The sequence below is a fragment of the Muntiacus reevesi genome, chromosome 7, assembly GCF_963930625.1.
Source record: "Muntiacus reevesi chromosome 7, mMunRee1.1, whole genome shotgun sequence".
NCBI classification, from domain to species: Eukaryota; Metazoa; Chordata; class Mammalia; order Artiodactyla; family Cervidae; genus Muntiacus; species Muntiacus reevesi.
Genome location: NC_089255.1, coordinates 34,512,772 through 34,526,335, shown reverse-complemented (window position 1 = coordinate 34,526,335; position 13,564 = coordinate 34,512,772). Strand labels below are relative to the sequence as shown.

The following is a 13,564-nucleotide window of genomic DNA, read 5'->3' as shown; positions in this document are numbered from 1 at the left end:
CACACAAGTCAGACATGACTTAGTGACTAAACCACCACCACCCTCGTGCTTACTAGATAACAGTAGTAGATAACAACCAAAAATGTCTGCCAATATTGCCAAATGTCCCCTGAAGGGCAAAACTGCTGACTGAGAATTTACTGATGTAAGTAAAAAAAAGTATTAAAAAAAAAAATTTATTTATTTATGGCTTTAGGTCTTAGTTGCAGCATGCAGGCTCCAGAGCACGTGGGCTCTGCAGTTGTGGCAGATGGACTTAGTTGCCCTGTGGCATGTAGGCTCTTAGTTCCCTGACCAGGGATTGAACCAGTGTCCCCTGCACTGCAAGGAGGATTCTCAACCACTGGACCACCAGGGAAGTCCCCCAGTACAGTACTTTTTTTCTAAGCATAAACAAAAGACTTACAAAAATATAGAAAAGCAAGAGAAATGATCCTTTGTAATCCCACTAATCAGAAATAACTAATGAAAAATTTGGTTCATCATTCCAGACATTTTTCTGTGTATGAGCTATATATTTTGGTTGCAGCAAAAATGGGATCATATCTCATTTGTGGACATCCTTCCTTATAATAAAACTCAGCTTTATTAGAAAAATAATTTTTAAAGGCTGCACAGTATTTCACTGTATTTACTGTAGAGCAATCTTCTATCATTGAGTTACTGTGAATATTATAAGTGAGGTTCCCCCCGCCCAAAAAAAAAGTGAGGTTCCCAAAGTGTGGTCCAGAGACCCTGGAGGTCCCTGAAATCCTTTCACAGGGTATTTGCAAGGTCAAGAGTATTTTCACAATAATCCTAACATGTTAATTATCCTTTTATTTGTATCCTTTCATTAATGTGTAATGAAATTTTCCAGAGACTACATGATGTATATGATGAGAGACTGAATGCAGAAACAGACAACATAAGACAATAATAGTAATAATAAAACAATATAGTTTCTTCTACTTATGATTAGAGATTACAAAAATTAAAACAACATCTGCAAAAATTTAAAACAATGCTACCTTTCCTGCAAGAATTTAAAACAATGCTACCTTTCCTACTAACTTTATTTTGTTTTGGACAATAGTTATTTCCATTAAAAATGTTATTTAGGTTTGCATGTCATGAGTTTATTATTGTTATTTTAGAATAAGCATTTTTAAAATGTTTACATTTTAGTTTCTAACATAGAAATATTGATAGATACAAACCACATAAACGAAGCTCTTAGGGGGTCCTCAAATAATTTTTAAGGGTATGAAGTGGTTCTGAGACCAAATTTTTGAGAACTGCTATTAGAAATAATGTGTGTTGATAGACATCGTTGTACTATCCCTATGGAATAATTTTACTGTAAATTCCTGAAGTGGAATTGCTGGGTTTTTTTTTTTTTCTTTTTTAGTTTTAAGGCTTTTAACTGTTAAATTCCTATGCAGACAGTTGAACCAGTTTGCATTGCTATGATGAATGAGAACTTTTCCCAGAACATTATTATTTCCCAGAATATTAGATCTTTCAAAACCGGTGATGACAAAACACTACTGCAGGTCACTGATTAACAGACCAAATGAGATAACGGCAGCTAGACTGTGGTTCCTCAGGCTTTCAAAATGATAAAATAATCTTTGACGTGTTATGAAGGACAAATGCTGAGAGTAAGTTATGACTAGTTTTACACGGAGTCATATAATTAAACTACTGAGTTATTCAGAAGCTGTACTATGGTTCATTAAAAGTTACCCTGGGAAAAAAAAAAGTTATCCTGACCGGTCTTTATCTCCCCAAAGGATCAAAGTGACATTTAAAATAAATGTATGAAAATTCTATGTAGGCAGTTGCAGCTGGTTTTCTGGTCTTTTGTTTACTAAGTTACCTGGTAGTCCTCTCATCACTGACTTTAGTCCTCAGTTTCTGTACAACGTGGTCCACGAGATCAGACTCCAGCACACGTTTCTCTGTTTGTCTGTCCTTCTCAAAAGACTTAACCTTAAAAAGAATGAAACAGATCCATCATTTCTGAAGGCAACAGGCTGAAGGGTACCATAGTAAGACTCCTCAGTCAACAGTTCATGTTGGTGACCCTTACCCGGGGGTGATTTTGCTCCCCACAGGGCATCCGGCAATGATTAGAGACATCTGTGGTTGTGACAGCTGTGGGGGGTGATACTGGCATCTGGTGGGTCGACGCTAGGGATGCAGCTCAACATCCTACAGCAACATCCTACAACAGCCCCACAAGGGAGCATCTGGCCAACAATGTCAAAATGTGGCTGCTGAGAAACCCTGTCTAGATTTGAACAGCTTATTATAGACAACAGAATTTAAAAACAACAAAAAAAGGCCAAGACAAACCAGCTCCTGTTTCATTTGATTCTTTCACATGTCTTCCCCTTTAAACATCCTCGGGTCAGTCACCAAGATTTCTACAACTCCTCCCCCGCCTTTCCAAACCCTAGCCCTGTCATCCCACTTTCACGGCGCCCGTCTGTTCACCTTCACTCCCACGGCTAGTGCCCTGCCTTGGCTTGGGATAGTCTGATATTCTGCCCTCAGCCGTCCCCAGCTTCAGTTATCCCTCACTCCGTGACATCTCCCTGCAGATTAATTTTTCTTATATACTGATGTTCCCTACTATCCAAAAGCATCCACCGGCTCCCCACTAGCTGCTAAATCAAGTTTGAATTCCCTAGTTGGGCATTTTGGCTCTGTATAATCCAGCTAGAACCATTCTCTCCTGCTCCAGTGCCCCTCTGCACAATTCTGCTTCACTCCTAATGGACCATTTGGGGTAATACTAGAATAGTTTTCTGCTGGCCTGCCTCTATCTTTGGGACCACCTACTGAAAGAACTGCCATTACCGTTGTTATTCCTTTGCTTAAAAAGCCTTTTTAGTATCCTGCCCATCCATGGGGGTCTGGCATTAACTGCACCTACACTCTGAAGACTTCCCTGCTACCTCTGTAGTAATCTCTCAGGTTGAGGAATCCTCAAAGAATTTTCTTATAGGACTCTCATGGCATTGAGCATTTTCTAGCTCATAATCATGCATGAATGTCTTCTGTTCCCCACCAGATTATAGGATCCTTGACAGCAGGACCTGTGGCTTATATGTCCCTGCATCCCTCATGGCCCTAAATTCAATCCCTTCCACACTGTGAATGCTTAATATGCACTTGCCGAATGGGTGAACATAGTGATGTCTTGCCCTTCAAATATAAAGATGATGCTATTTTATATTTATAAATATACATATATATATATGCTGCCACTAACAGAGGCAAAAGAGTCAAAAGAGCTGGATGAGCTGGAACAATGTACTGAAGTGAACAAGATCACATTTAACAGAGACAAATATGAAGTCCTGTCATCAAGCCCTCACTGCAGAAGACTGGTCAGATATGGTGACAGCTGTGGGAAGGCCAATGGGTTTCAGCTGATGATGAATTCAGGAGGACCAAAAGAACTACATGGTAGATAAAGTTAGTTTACTTGTAGGCTATATTAGGAGAAATATGTTATCTGGATTGAGGGAGTTTACAGACCCTTCTTGTTTAGTCAGAATATGCTTAGAGCACTTGTAGAATTCTAGTATCACATTTAAGGACAGACACTGACAAAGTTAAATTTGTCTAGAGGAGGTTAACTAGGAGGGTGAAGGATTTGGAAAATCACTTTATGAGGAATGGCTTAAGTAACTGTAATGATTAAACCAGAAAGGAGGACACTTAAAGTGGTCCACTGCATGGCAGTGGTATCCTAAAATTCATGCGAAGGTAGTTAAGAGAAAGAGGAAGAATTAGACTTGGTATTTTGACCATTCTAGAGGCAGAACTAGGACCAATGAATGTAAATTTGGGGAAGCAGATTTTTATTCAAGATTTTAAAATTTGCTGATCATTATAGCAGTGGGTTATGATGCTGTAATTATCCAGCAGAGGCTAGACGGTCATCTCTTGGTAATATCACAGGAGCAGTCACTGCTCTGGAAGAGGTGTCATCAGTAGGACTAGGGTCATTTATGATTTTGTGACTTATCAAGCAGGCTAGCAGGGGAGACTTACAAACATTCCCATAAAGAATTAACTTCTGTAAGAACTACCTTCCTGCCTTAAAAGACTAGAAAGCCAGACAAAATATATAAATACTGTTTTTCAGACAATGGACAACAAGCAGTGGAGGACTGTTAGCCTGAGAGGAGGGGAATGAAGTGAGCCTTCGGGTGCCCTAGGTAACTGTGCTGAGGAAGTCTGCAGACTGCAGTGCAGGGAGAAGGAACCTAACCAGAGGCCAGGAGTCTTGCTGAGCTGGGGAGACAGACTAGAGCTTAGGTAGGCCAGGATAGCTAGAAACTGTGACAGAGGACTGAAAAGGAGAGAGTTACACCCACAGAAAGAAAGATTTCTGAAGCTCTGCAGAGAAGTCCACTCACATCTTTGGCAGAGAACTGATCTGTGCATGGGAGAAAGGGAACTATCCAAGGCTGGGGGAGACAACCAGCAGAAATGAGTGGGCATAATAATTCCTGAAATCCACAGGGATGGGAATAGCTCTTGTTCTTACAGAGTGGAGAGACCTCATAATACATGGAACCTAAGGCAGAATCCTCCAAAGGGCATTGCCTTAGGAGTGGGGCTAAATTAGATCTAGACTAAAGGCTGCCCTAACAAAACTTGAAGGCTGGAAAGGATGCAGCAAAAGTCAAGGAAATTAACTACATCCCAGAACAAAGTCCAGCAGTATGTAAAGGAACATAAGGGTAAGTCCCTGGCTGTCTAGTGGTTAGGACTGGGAGCTTTCACTGCTGTGGCCCAGGGTTCAAGCCCCATTCAGGAACTAAGATCCTGAAAGCTGTGCAGTATAGCCAAAAAAAAGGGGGACATAATAAAACAGTACAAAAAAATGTAAACTTCACAATGTCTAATAACTACTCACAAGTTAACAGGCATAAAAAGAGGAAGGAAAATATGATTCATAACCAGGGAAATTTCAGACCAAAAATGTCAAGATGATGGAATTAAAAATGACTATTATAAAGAATATAAAGGAAACAAGAACTATGATGAAGGAAGAAATGGAAGACATTTTTTAAAAAAGACACAAATCTAATTTATATAGATGAAAAAAACTTCAGTACCTGAAATAGGAAATGCACTGGATGGGATTAATAGCAGATAAGATATTGCAGAGAAGATCAGTGAATGATCCAGAATAAAGCACATACAGAGAGAAAAAGCAAACAAAACCCACAAAAGAACAGCCTCAATGAGCTGTGCTGCTGCTGCTGCCAAGTCACTCAGTCGTGTCCGACTCTCTGTGACCCCATAGACGGCAGCCCACCAGGCTCCCCGGGCCCTGGGATTCTCCAGGCAAGAACAGTGGAGTGGGTTGCCATTTCCTTCTCCAATGCATGAAAGTGAAAAGTGAAAGTGAAGTCGCTCGGTTGTGTCCAACTCTTAGTGACCCCATGGACTGCAGTGTACCAGGCTCCTCCGTCCATGGGATTTTCCAGGCAAGAGTACTGGAGTGGGTTGCCATTGCCTTCTCCCAATGAGGTATGGGACAGTATCAAATTATTAACCTTCTGTAATCAGAGTCCCAGAAGGAAAAGGGACAGAAAAATATTTGAGGAAATAATATCTGAATAATTTCTGATTTTATGAAAACTGTAAGTCTACAGTTCAAAGAAGCTCTATGAATATCAACCATTAGAACATAGAGCACAACACCAAGGCACGTCATATTCAAGTTGCAGAAAACTAGTGACAGAAGAAAATCTTAAAAAGGTGCCAGAAGATAAAAAGGTAAATTACAGAAGATCAAAGCAGACTTTTAAACAGAAACTATCAGATCAGAAGACAATAAAACAAGACAATGTTCAAAGTGCAAAAGGAAAAACATAAATCATGAATCATATATCCAGCAAAAATATCTCTCAAAAACAAAGGTGAAGTGAAGACTTTCTTGGACTAGTAACAGTTGAGAGAATTCATCACTTGCAGACCTGCACTAATCAGAAATAATAAGAAATTCTTCATGCAGAAGGAAAATAAAATCAGAATGCTATCTGGCTGAACACAAAGGAATAAACAGTTCCAGGAATGGTAAATATATGGGTAAACATAAAGGATGTGCACGCATGCTCAGTTGTGTCCGACTCTTTGCGACCTATGAACTGTAGCCTGCCAGGCTCCTTGGTCCATGAATTTTCCAGGCAAGAGTACTGGGGTGGGCTGCTATTTCCTCCTCCAGGGAATCTTCCTGACCCAGGGATTGAAGCCACATCTCCTACATTGCAGGTGAATTTTTTTTTACTGCTTAACTATAGAGGAAGCCCTATAAAGGACATTCCCTCTTTATTTCAAAAACCTCTGTAAAAGGTAATTGATTAATTAAAACCAAAATACAATGTATTATGAAGTTAGTAACATATTTAGAAAACAAACTGGCAGCAATAGCACAAAGGATGGTGGGGGAAATGCAAGCATTTGGTTGTAAGGTTCTTATACTACATGTGAAGGCATATAATAGTTTTTGAAGGCAGAATGTGAAAGTTGTATACTACAAACCCTAGAGAAAGTCACTAAAATATACCACTAAAAATAAGAGTTATAGTCAGTAAACCAGTGATAGAGATAAAATGGAATAAAAACTATTTGATCTAAAAACAAAGCATGAAAAGAGAAAAAAAAATGGGAGAAAAAAGAACAGATGGAACAAACAAAACAAATAGTAAAATGGTAGATTTAAGTTCAACCATTTCAATAACTGCATAACATCAATTATTTAACCATTTCAATAAAAGGCAGGGACTGTCAAAGAATGGATAAGAAAAGCAAACCTCAATTTAGTGACTGCCTCTAAATCTAAATTTAGTAGAATGAAGAAAAAAAAAGGAAATCAATAAAACAGAACACAATTGAACAAAAAATAGAGAAAAATCAATGACATAAAAAGCTGGTTTTCTATAGACAAAATTGATAAACCTCTAGCTAGGGTGATCAGGAAAAAAAGGCAGGGGTGGGGGGGAGAAGATATAAATTACCATATCAGGAATGAAAGGGAATATCACTACAGATAGTAAAGGTCCCAGTGGTTTTACTGGTGAATTTTAGCAAATATTTAAGAATGAAATAATACCAATTCTACAACATTATCCAGAGAACAGAGGATCCAACTCATTTATGAAGCTGAAATCACTCTGCTATCAAAACCAGACAAAGATATTAAAAGGAAAAAACAAAGGGAAAATATATTGATTTTTCTCCCTTTAAAAACAGAAATAAAGGTTATGAGGTAATCTATTTATGAACTTTTTTGGTTAAATACAACATAGTATAATTGGTTAAGAAGTTAACCAGAGATATGTCTGCCAGGAGATATTAGCTATAGTTATTATTTTTATTTCCTTAGATGGGGAAAGGGAACAAGGGGGAAAAAAGTAGAGAAAAAACCTAGTCAAAGCTTTTTAATTTTTTTTCTAAGTTCAAAGAAAAGTGTTCAGATTCAGATTCTCTCTTCTTTATTTCATACACTTTCTCCAAAACACAGGACTAGCAATTCAAAAGGAGAATGAAATAATGGGTTTCCCAGGCCCAAGGCTAGGACCTCAGTGGGAAGGTTGGGCATTCCATGGTTAATACAGTTTGGGAAATCTAATTGCTGAATTGTGAAAGATTTCCTCTGGTCTTTACCTTGACATGGCTTCCTTCTTTATCTGAGACCAGGGCCACATAGGTGATTTCATGATGTCTGCAGTACTCTTGTAATTCCTCTTGGGACTGAAACAAATAAACACAAAGCACTTGGAAAAGCTTCAAGTAGTTAAGGAGAACGAAAACACTATGTTCAGTGTTCTCAAAGTGAGTAACTAAACATGTTGATCTAATGGTTTATATAAATAAATATTAAGCAAGAAGAGTATAGAATTCAGGACATAGTAAGAGGTTTTCAAAAACTTCACATCTTGATTGTTACTAAATACACACTCTCTCTCTCTCTCTCTCTCTCTCTCTGGGAAAACAAAGGCAACAAAAGAAACAGTAGAAGGTGGAAAGCAGAACTGAAGCATAAAGCAAAGAAGTATCAGAACAGAGAAGCCTGCAGAGGACACCCCTGTGCTGGGCTGAAGTCACCATTAACTGAGCTTATAATTTTACTTTAAGACAGAACACTGCTCTAACAATTTATGAAACAAGTAAATGGAAGAGGATACTGCTCTGTTAAGGATTATAATTTATTGCTCAGCATACTTCTGACATGAATTTTTATATAATACACACAGAAATGGACAGCAGCAGCTCCTGGCAGGTGATGTGGCATAAACAGGTGAGAGGGTCGGGTTCTGTTTCTCTGGGCGTTTCTTCATGCTCTGGGGCCCCCTGAGTGAGGGTGAATGTGTGTACACCTTGGAGGACTGGCTGGAATTGCAGCCCCTTCTGATCTGCTTGTAGAGAAGTCAGTCATCTGAAGGCCCCCCATCTAAAGGGGAGGCCGGGTGCTCAGTGGTGCCATTCTTCTCATCTCCACACCCAGAGCAGGTGTTAGGCCAGCTGTGAGAGGCCTGAGGATACAGAGCTAAAAACACGAGACACAGAATGCCTCTGGGAAGTGTGCTGGGCTGGATAGTGGCCCTGCAAAGATGTCCACATCCTCACCCCTGGGAACCTGTGACTAGGGTATCTTATATGGTAAAAGGGATTTTGCAGATTGATTAAAGATCTTGAGATGGGGAGATTATCCTGGGTTATCAGGATGGGCCCAGTATAATCACAACGGTCCTGGTTAAAAGGGACAGAAGGGTCAATTAGAGATGGAAGGACAGAAATGTAGTGCAGAGGAAAGAAGATGCTACCCTACTGAGTCTGAAAACAGAAGAAAGAGCCACAAGCAGGCATGCAGGAGGCTTCTACGCGCTGGAAAAGGCAAGGAAGTGGATTCTCCTCCTAAAGCCTTCAGAAGGAACCAGCCTTACCAGACACCATGATTTTAGCCCAGTGAAACTGATTTCAGGCTTCTGAATTCCACAAGTGTAAGATAGTAAATAAGTGTTGTTTTAAACCATTTAGTTTGGTAATTTGTTACTCCAACAATCAGAAACTCCTACAGGAAGCAAATGGAATCACAGAGACAGTTTGGCAGAAACTAAAGCCATAGACGCTGATTTGCTGTTGAAGCCATGACTAGGCGCCCTCCACTCACAGGTGCTTTTTGTCTCCTTACCTGTGACCAGTCATACATGATTTCTGCTGTGATTCCAGCTGACCAGAGTTTCTGGGTTAGGTTGATGGCCCTGGACATGGACATCTGACCAACACTTACAACCAGGAGGTCACAAGAGCTTACTGTAACCTGGATCAGAAACATATTACATTTAGAGGAGGGAGATTCCGGGCATGTATGTGAGACCATGGAGGCAGCACACATATGAAAACAGGCATCTTAAAATCACATACGGCAACATAAATGCACAAGTCTTTGCTTCAAAATGACACAGTAAAAAAAATGACAGAAAATTTTTATATTAGTCTTTTAAGATAAAAGACTTGAAATTATTTCTAAGTCATTAGGAAGATATTCTTTTTCTCTGGGAAAACTAATCTTGCCTGAAACACAGAGGAAGAAAACATTTCTTTGTAGAATTATGACCAGAGGGCTTTGATATGAGTCTATTAACAAGTGTAACCTCTCACATTTACATAGCATATTACAGATAAGAAGAGTCAGGCTACTAGACTAAGGTCCCCCAGCTAGAAAGCAAAGGCTAAGTATCGACACCAAGATTTAGGCTTGTCCCTCGACAGTCTCCCTAAACCTCAGTCTATAGCTACCACATCTGGGGCTCCATGTGAATGACTGCAAAAGGAGAGCCATCTCAGAGCATGCTGGAAAGCAGAGCTAGTACTTACAGGCTCTTCCATGTTGAGGACAGCTGTGGTTATCTTGTCTATGGCTATGCTGACCCCGATGGCAGTAGGAACTGGCCCCAGAGCCTGTGGTCCTCTAAACTGGGGAATCTGTGGAGAGACAGACAGCTCTGGTTATGAAATGGAGAAGACAGTGTGATGATAGGAAAAGCGATGATTTGGGGGCATGCACTCTAATAGCAACTCATCAAAGGGTTCAACAAAAAAAGTGTGTAAGAGTGTGTGTGTGCATGTGTGTGTGTAGCAAGAGAGAGAAGCAAGAATACCTGCAAATTCAGGAAATGTTAATGAATGCTGCACCGAGCCCTGCACTGTTCAAATTTGGCAGCCACTAGCCACACGGGGCTTGAGCATGTGAAATGTCTAATCCAGACTGATGTTTGCTGTATATGTAAAACACACTGGTTGCAAAGACTCAGAATGGAAAAGAATGTAAAATAGCTTCTTAATAATTTTTAGATATTCAATTACATGTTGAAATAGTATTTGGGTATACTGGGTTAAACAAATGCTAACTGTAAAGACTTAGAAAAAATGTAAATAGCTCCTTAATAATTAAAAAAAATTGATTACATGCTTACATATTATTTTATACATATTGGGTTAAATAAAATACATTATTAAAATTAATGCCACCTTTTTCTTTTTACTTACTTTATGTTACTAGATAATTTAAAGTGGCATACATAGGTTCTGGACCAAGATGGGTAAATACACTTCTCCCTGTTCCTCTAAGTACAGCTGAAACCCCTGGACACTAAAGATAAAACAAACATAAGACGACTCTGAGAGTGGAGAGAAGATGGCAGGGACCATGGGATCCGAGGAACCACATGTGGTGAGTTCCCTGGGTTTGGTTTTTGCCTCTTATCCCCAGGACTGAGTGCTGCAGAAACTGTCATCCCAGAAATGCCAAGGAGAACAAACGAAAAAGCCCCAAGGAAAATCTGATCTCTTTGGTCAAAAAAATCAAAAAGTGGCAACCCAGCAAGACAGAAAATCTGTAGACAATACTAGCCCCAGTTGACCAAATGTCTCAGAAGAAGCATAGACACTCCCACTCATGATGGCTGAGTGGGGTCAAGACATTCCCCCTTACCCAGAGAGGCCCCACCAAGCCCTAGGAGGGTGGTATCTGAGAACACTGGGGGGAGCTGGGACTTTCTATCTGTCTGGGAGTAATGCTTCCCCCAGTGGTGTCCGTGGAGCCCAGGAGCCCCAACTTCCACCCCACCCAAGTGGTAACAAGGTGCCCCTCCCCTCCTGGGTGGTGCCAGAGGATGCTGAATGGAAGCTGGAACTTTCACTACTTTCCGGCAGTAACAAGGCCACCTGCCAACTCCCCAGCCCCCCACCCCTCCACTATACTACCAGTGGAGGCCTGTGGGAAGCAGTAACAAGGCACCCCCCCACCCTGGGGATGTAGAAGGAGGCCGAGTAAGGAACCTGATCTTCACCCCCAACTGACAGCAGGAAAGTGGTACCCCCTGCCCGCTCCACCCTGCCTCCACTATGCAGTATCAGAAGAGGCCTAAACCGGAAGGTCTAGGTAAGTTCTGGAGTCTAGTCACGTAAGACTCAAAATGTCCAGGATACAACTGAAAATCAGGCATCGTAACAAGAGCCAGGATCTCAAAGTGAATGAGAAAAGGCAAATTGACAGACACCAACAAAAATGCTATAACAGGAATCATAAATGGGCTTCAAACAAATAAAAAAAGGTAAAGTCTCAGCAAAGAAGTGGGAGACAAAAAGCTCGCTGGATGGGCCCAACAGCACAAATGGAGATGACAGGAAAAACAATCAGAGAAACTGAAGATAAAATCACCGTAAACAGCAAAGAAACGAGACTGTAAAGAAAGATGTCCCAGGACCACAGAAGCATAACAAAAGATGTAACATTGTGTTATCAGAGTTCTAGAAAGAGAGAAAAAAGAAAGTAAAGCTGAAAAAATTGTGGAAAAAATAATGCCTCATACTATGCTGGATAATGGTCAAAGTTCCAGCTTCCCATTCAGCCTCCTCCGGAACACCCCAGAGGGAAGGAGGGCCTTGTTACTCCTTGGGTGAGGGTGGAAGTCAGGGATCCTGGCCTCCACTGACTGCTGGTGCGGGGCGCACTACCCCGAGGCAGATATGGAAGTCCTGGCTCCCCACTGAACCTGCTTTGAGGCCTGCTGGTGCCTGGTAGGAGGCTCATTAGCAAAAGACAAACCTACAGATTCAAGAAGCTGGGAAAAATCAAATAACAGGACAAATGCAAAGAAAGTCCTGCCAAGATACATAACTGAACTTCAAACTAAAAACAAACAAACAAAAAATCTTAAAAGCATCGACAGTCATCTTCCCTATAGGGGAAAAATAATTCAAATAACCCAGATTTCTCATCAGAACCCAGAAGTTTTGGGTAAATACAGTAAACTTCCTTCTTTTCTTGAGTTTTTCAGAGTTCGACACTGGACGCAAAGAGCACAACACCGCCTGACGTGGCCTCAGTGTGCACTGAGGAAATGTTTACGACAATCACACACAGGGGATGGGGCAGAGGACATGAGGAGTTAAGGCTCTATTAATACATCCCACTGCATCTCAACCGTGGTGGCAATTACACGAGCCTACACATGATAAAAACGGCCCAGAGTCAGACACACACAGTATGTGGAGGTCCGTGTCCTGGGTTTGGTGTTCTATTACAGTTATACCAGCTTCAGCCACTGAAAGAAACTGGGTAAAAAAGTACACAAGACCTCTCTGTACTATCTGGGCAATAGCCTGTCAACCTATTAGCTATTTACACAAAAGTTAAAAATAGTACAAATGCATTTCATAAGACATATCTACTCCTAGTTGAAATATATATAGGTGCTCAATAATACCAGTGATTCAATTTTTCTGTAGTTTCAAACGATTTCTTCCCTGGTGGTCCAGTGGCTGAGATGCAAAGCTCCTAAGGCACAGGGTCTGAGTTCGCTCCGTGGTTTGGAAACTAGAGTCCATAAGCCACAGCTAAGAGTTTGCATGCCATAACGAAGATCAAAGCTCCTGCGTGTGGCAGCTAAGACCTGGTGCAGCCAAATAAGTAAATATTAAAATAACAAGCTGAGGAAGAAATGCCCTCACCAGCAGGTCATATCTACCACCAGCTGCAAGGATTTCAGATATAGCCCTTTGCCTCCGTCTGATGAACGCCACAAACTGGAAGATGATTCCGCTGTGCTGCTGCACCTTGTAAACCAAGCCCAAATTGATCAGGACCTGTCAAGGGAAATGCCACACGGGTGTGTCAAGGGCTTGAAATGTAAAGAGTGCGCAATGCTGAAGACCCCACTTTCCATCATGAGCATCAGAACAATCTATTTAGTATAAACAAAATATTCAGTAAGATTTGGTACATGGTCTGTTGGACTACAGCCCACCAAGAAAGAGGAACTCTGTTCTCTTCAAGAATAACCACCTCTCTTGAGGTCGACATAGTAAGAATTATCGCACAATAGGAATTGTGATGCTCGCAAAGAAATTCTGATACAAGCCAAAATTATTACTAGGTATCAAATGTTCCAAAATGTAGAAAGCAGCATTCTTCTGAAAAAATAAAACCCATTTCCTCCTTGTGCTATTATTAATGCTACAAATTGGCGCTGTCAGAATCAAA

At 40.8% G+C, this 13,564-nt stretch overlaps 1 protein-coding gene and 1 long non-coding RNA gene across 2 annotated transcripts in view; one reads left to right on the top strand and one right to left on the bottom strand.

Moving 5' to 3' along the window:
• Positions 1–13,564, bottom strand: part of EIF2AK4 (eukaryotic translation initiation factor 2 alpha kinase 4) — a 101,013-nt gene that overhangs the window by 6,320 nt on the left and 81,129 nt on the right. Inside the window, exons 29-33 of the mRNA XM_065940517.1 lie at positions 13,033–13,167; positions 9,895–10,002; positions 9,209–9,337; positions 7,681–7,767; positions 1,862–1,974 (exon numbers count right to left, since the gene is read on the bottom strand). Coding sequence (XP_065796589.1) covers positions 1,862–1,974; positions 7,681–7,767; positions 9,209–9,337; positions 9,895–10,002; positions 13,033–13,167 — 572 coding nt within the window. The remainder of the gene's footprint in view (positions 1–1,861; positions 1,975–7,680; positions 7,768–9,208; positions 9,338–9,894; positions 10,003–13,032; positions 13,168–13,564) is intronic.
• Positions 7,737–13,140, top strand: LOC136171668 (uncharacterized). Its single transcript, XR_010663903.1, has 3 exons — positions 7,737–7,848; positions 8,271–8,314; positions 10,580–13,140. It is a non-coding gene; the product is annotated as an uncharacterized lncRNA (long non-coding RNA).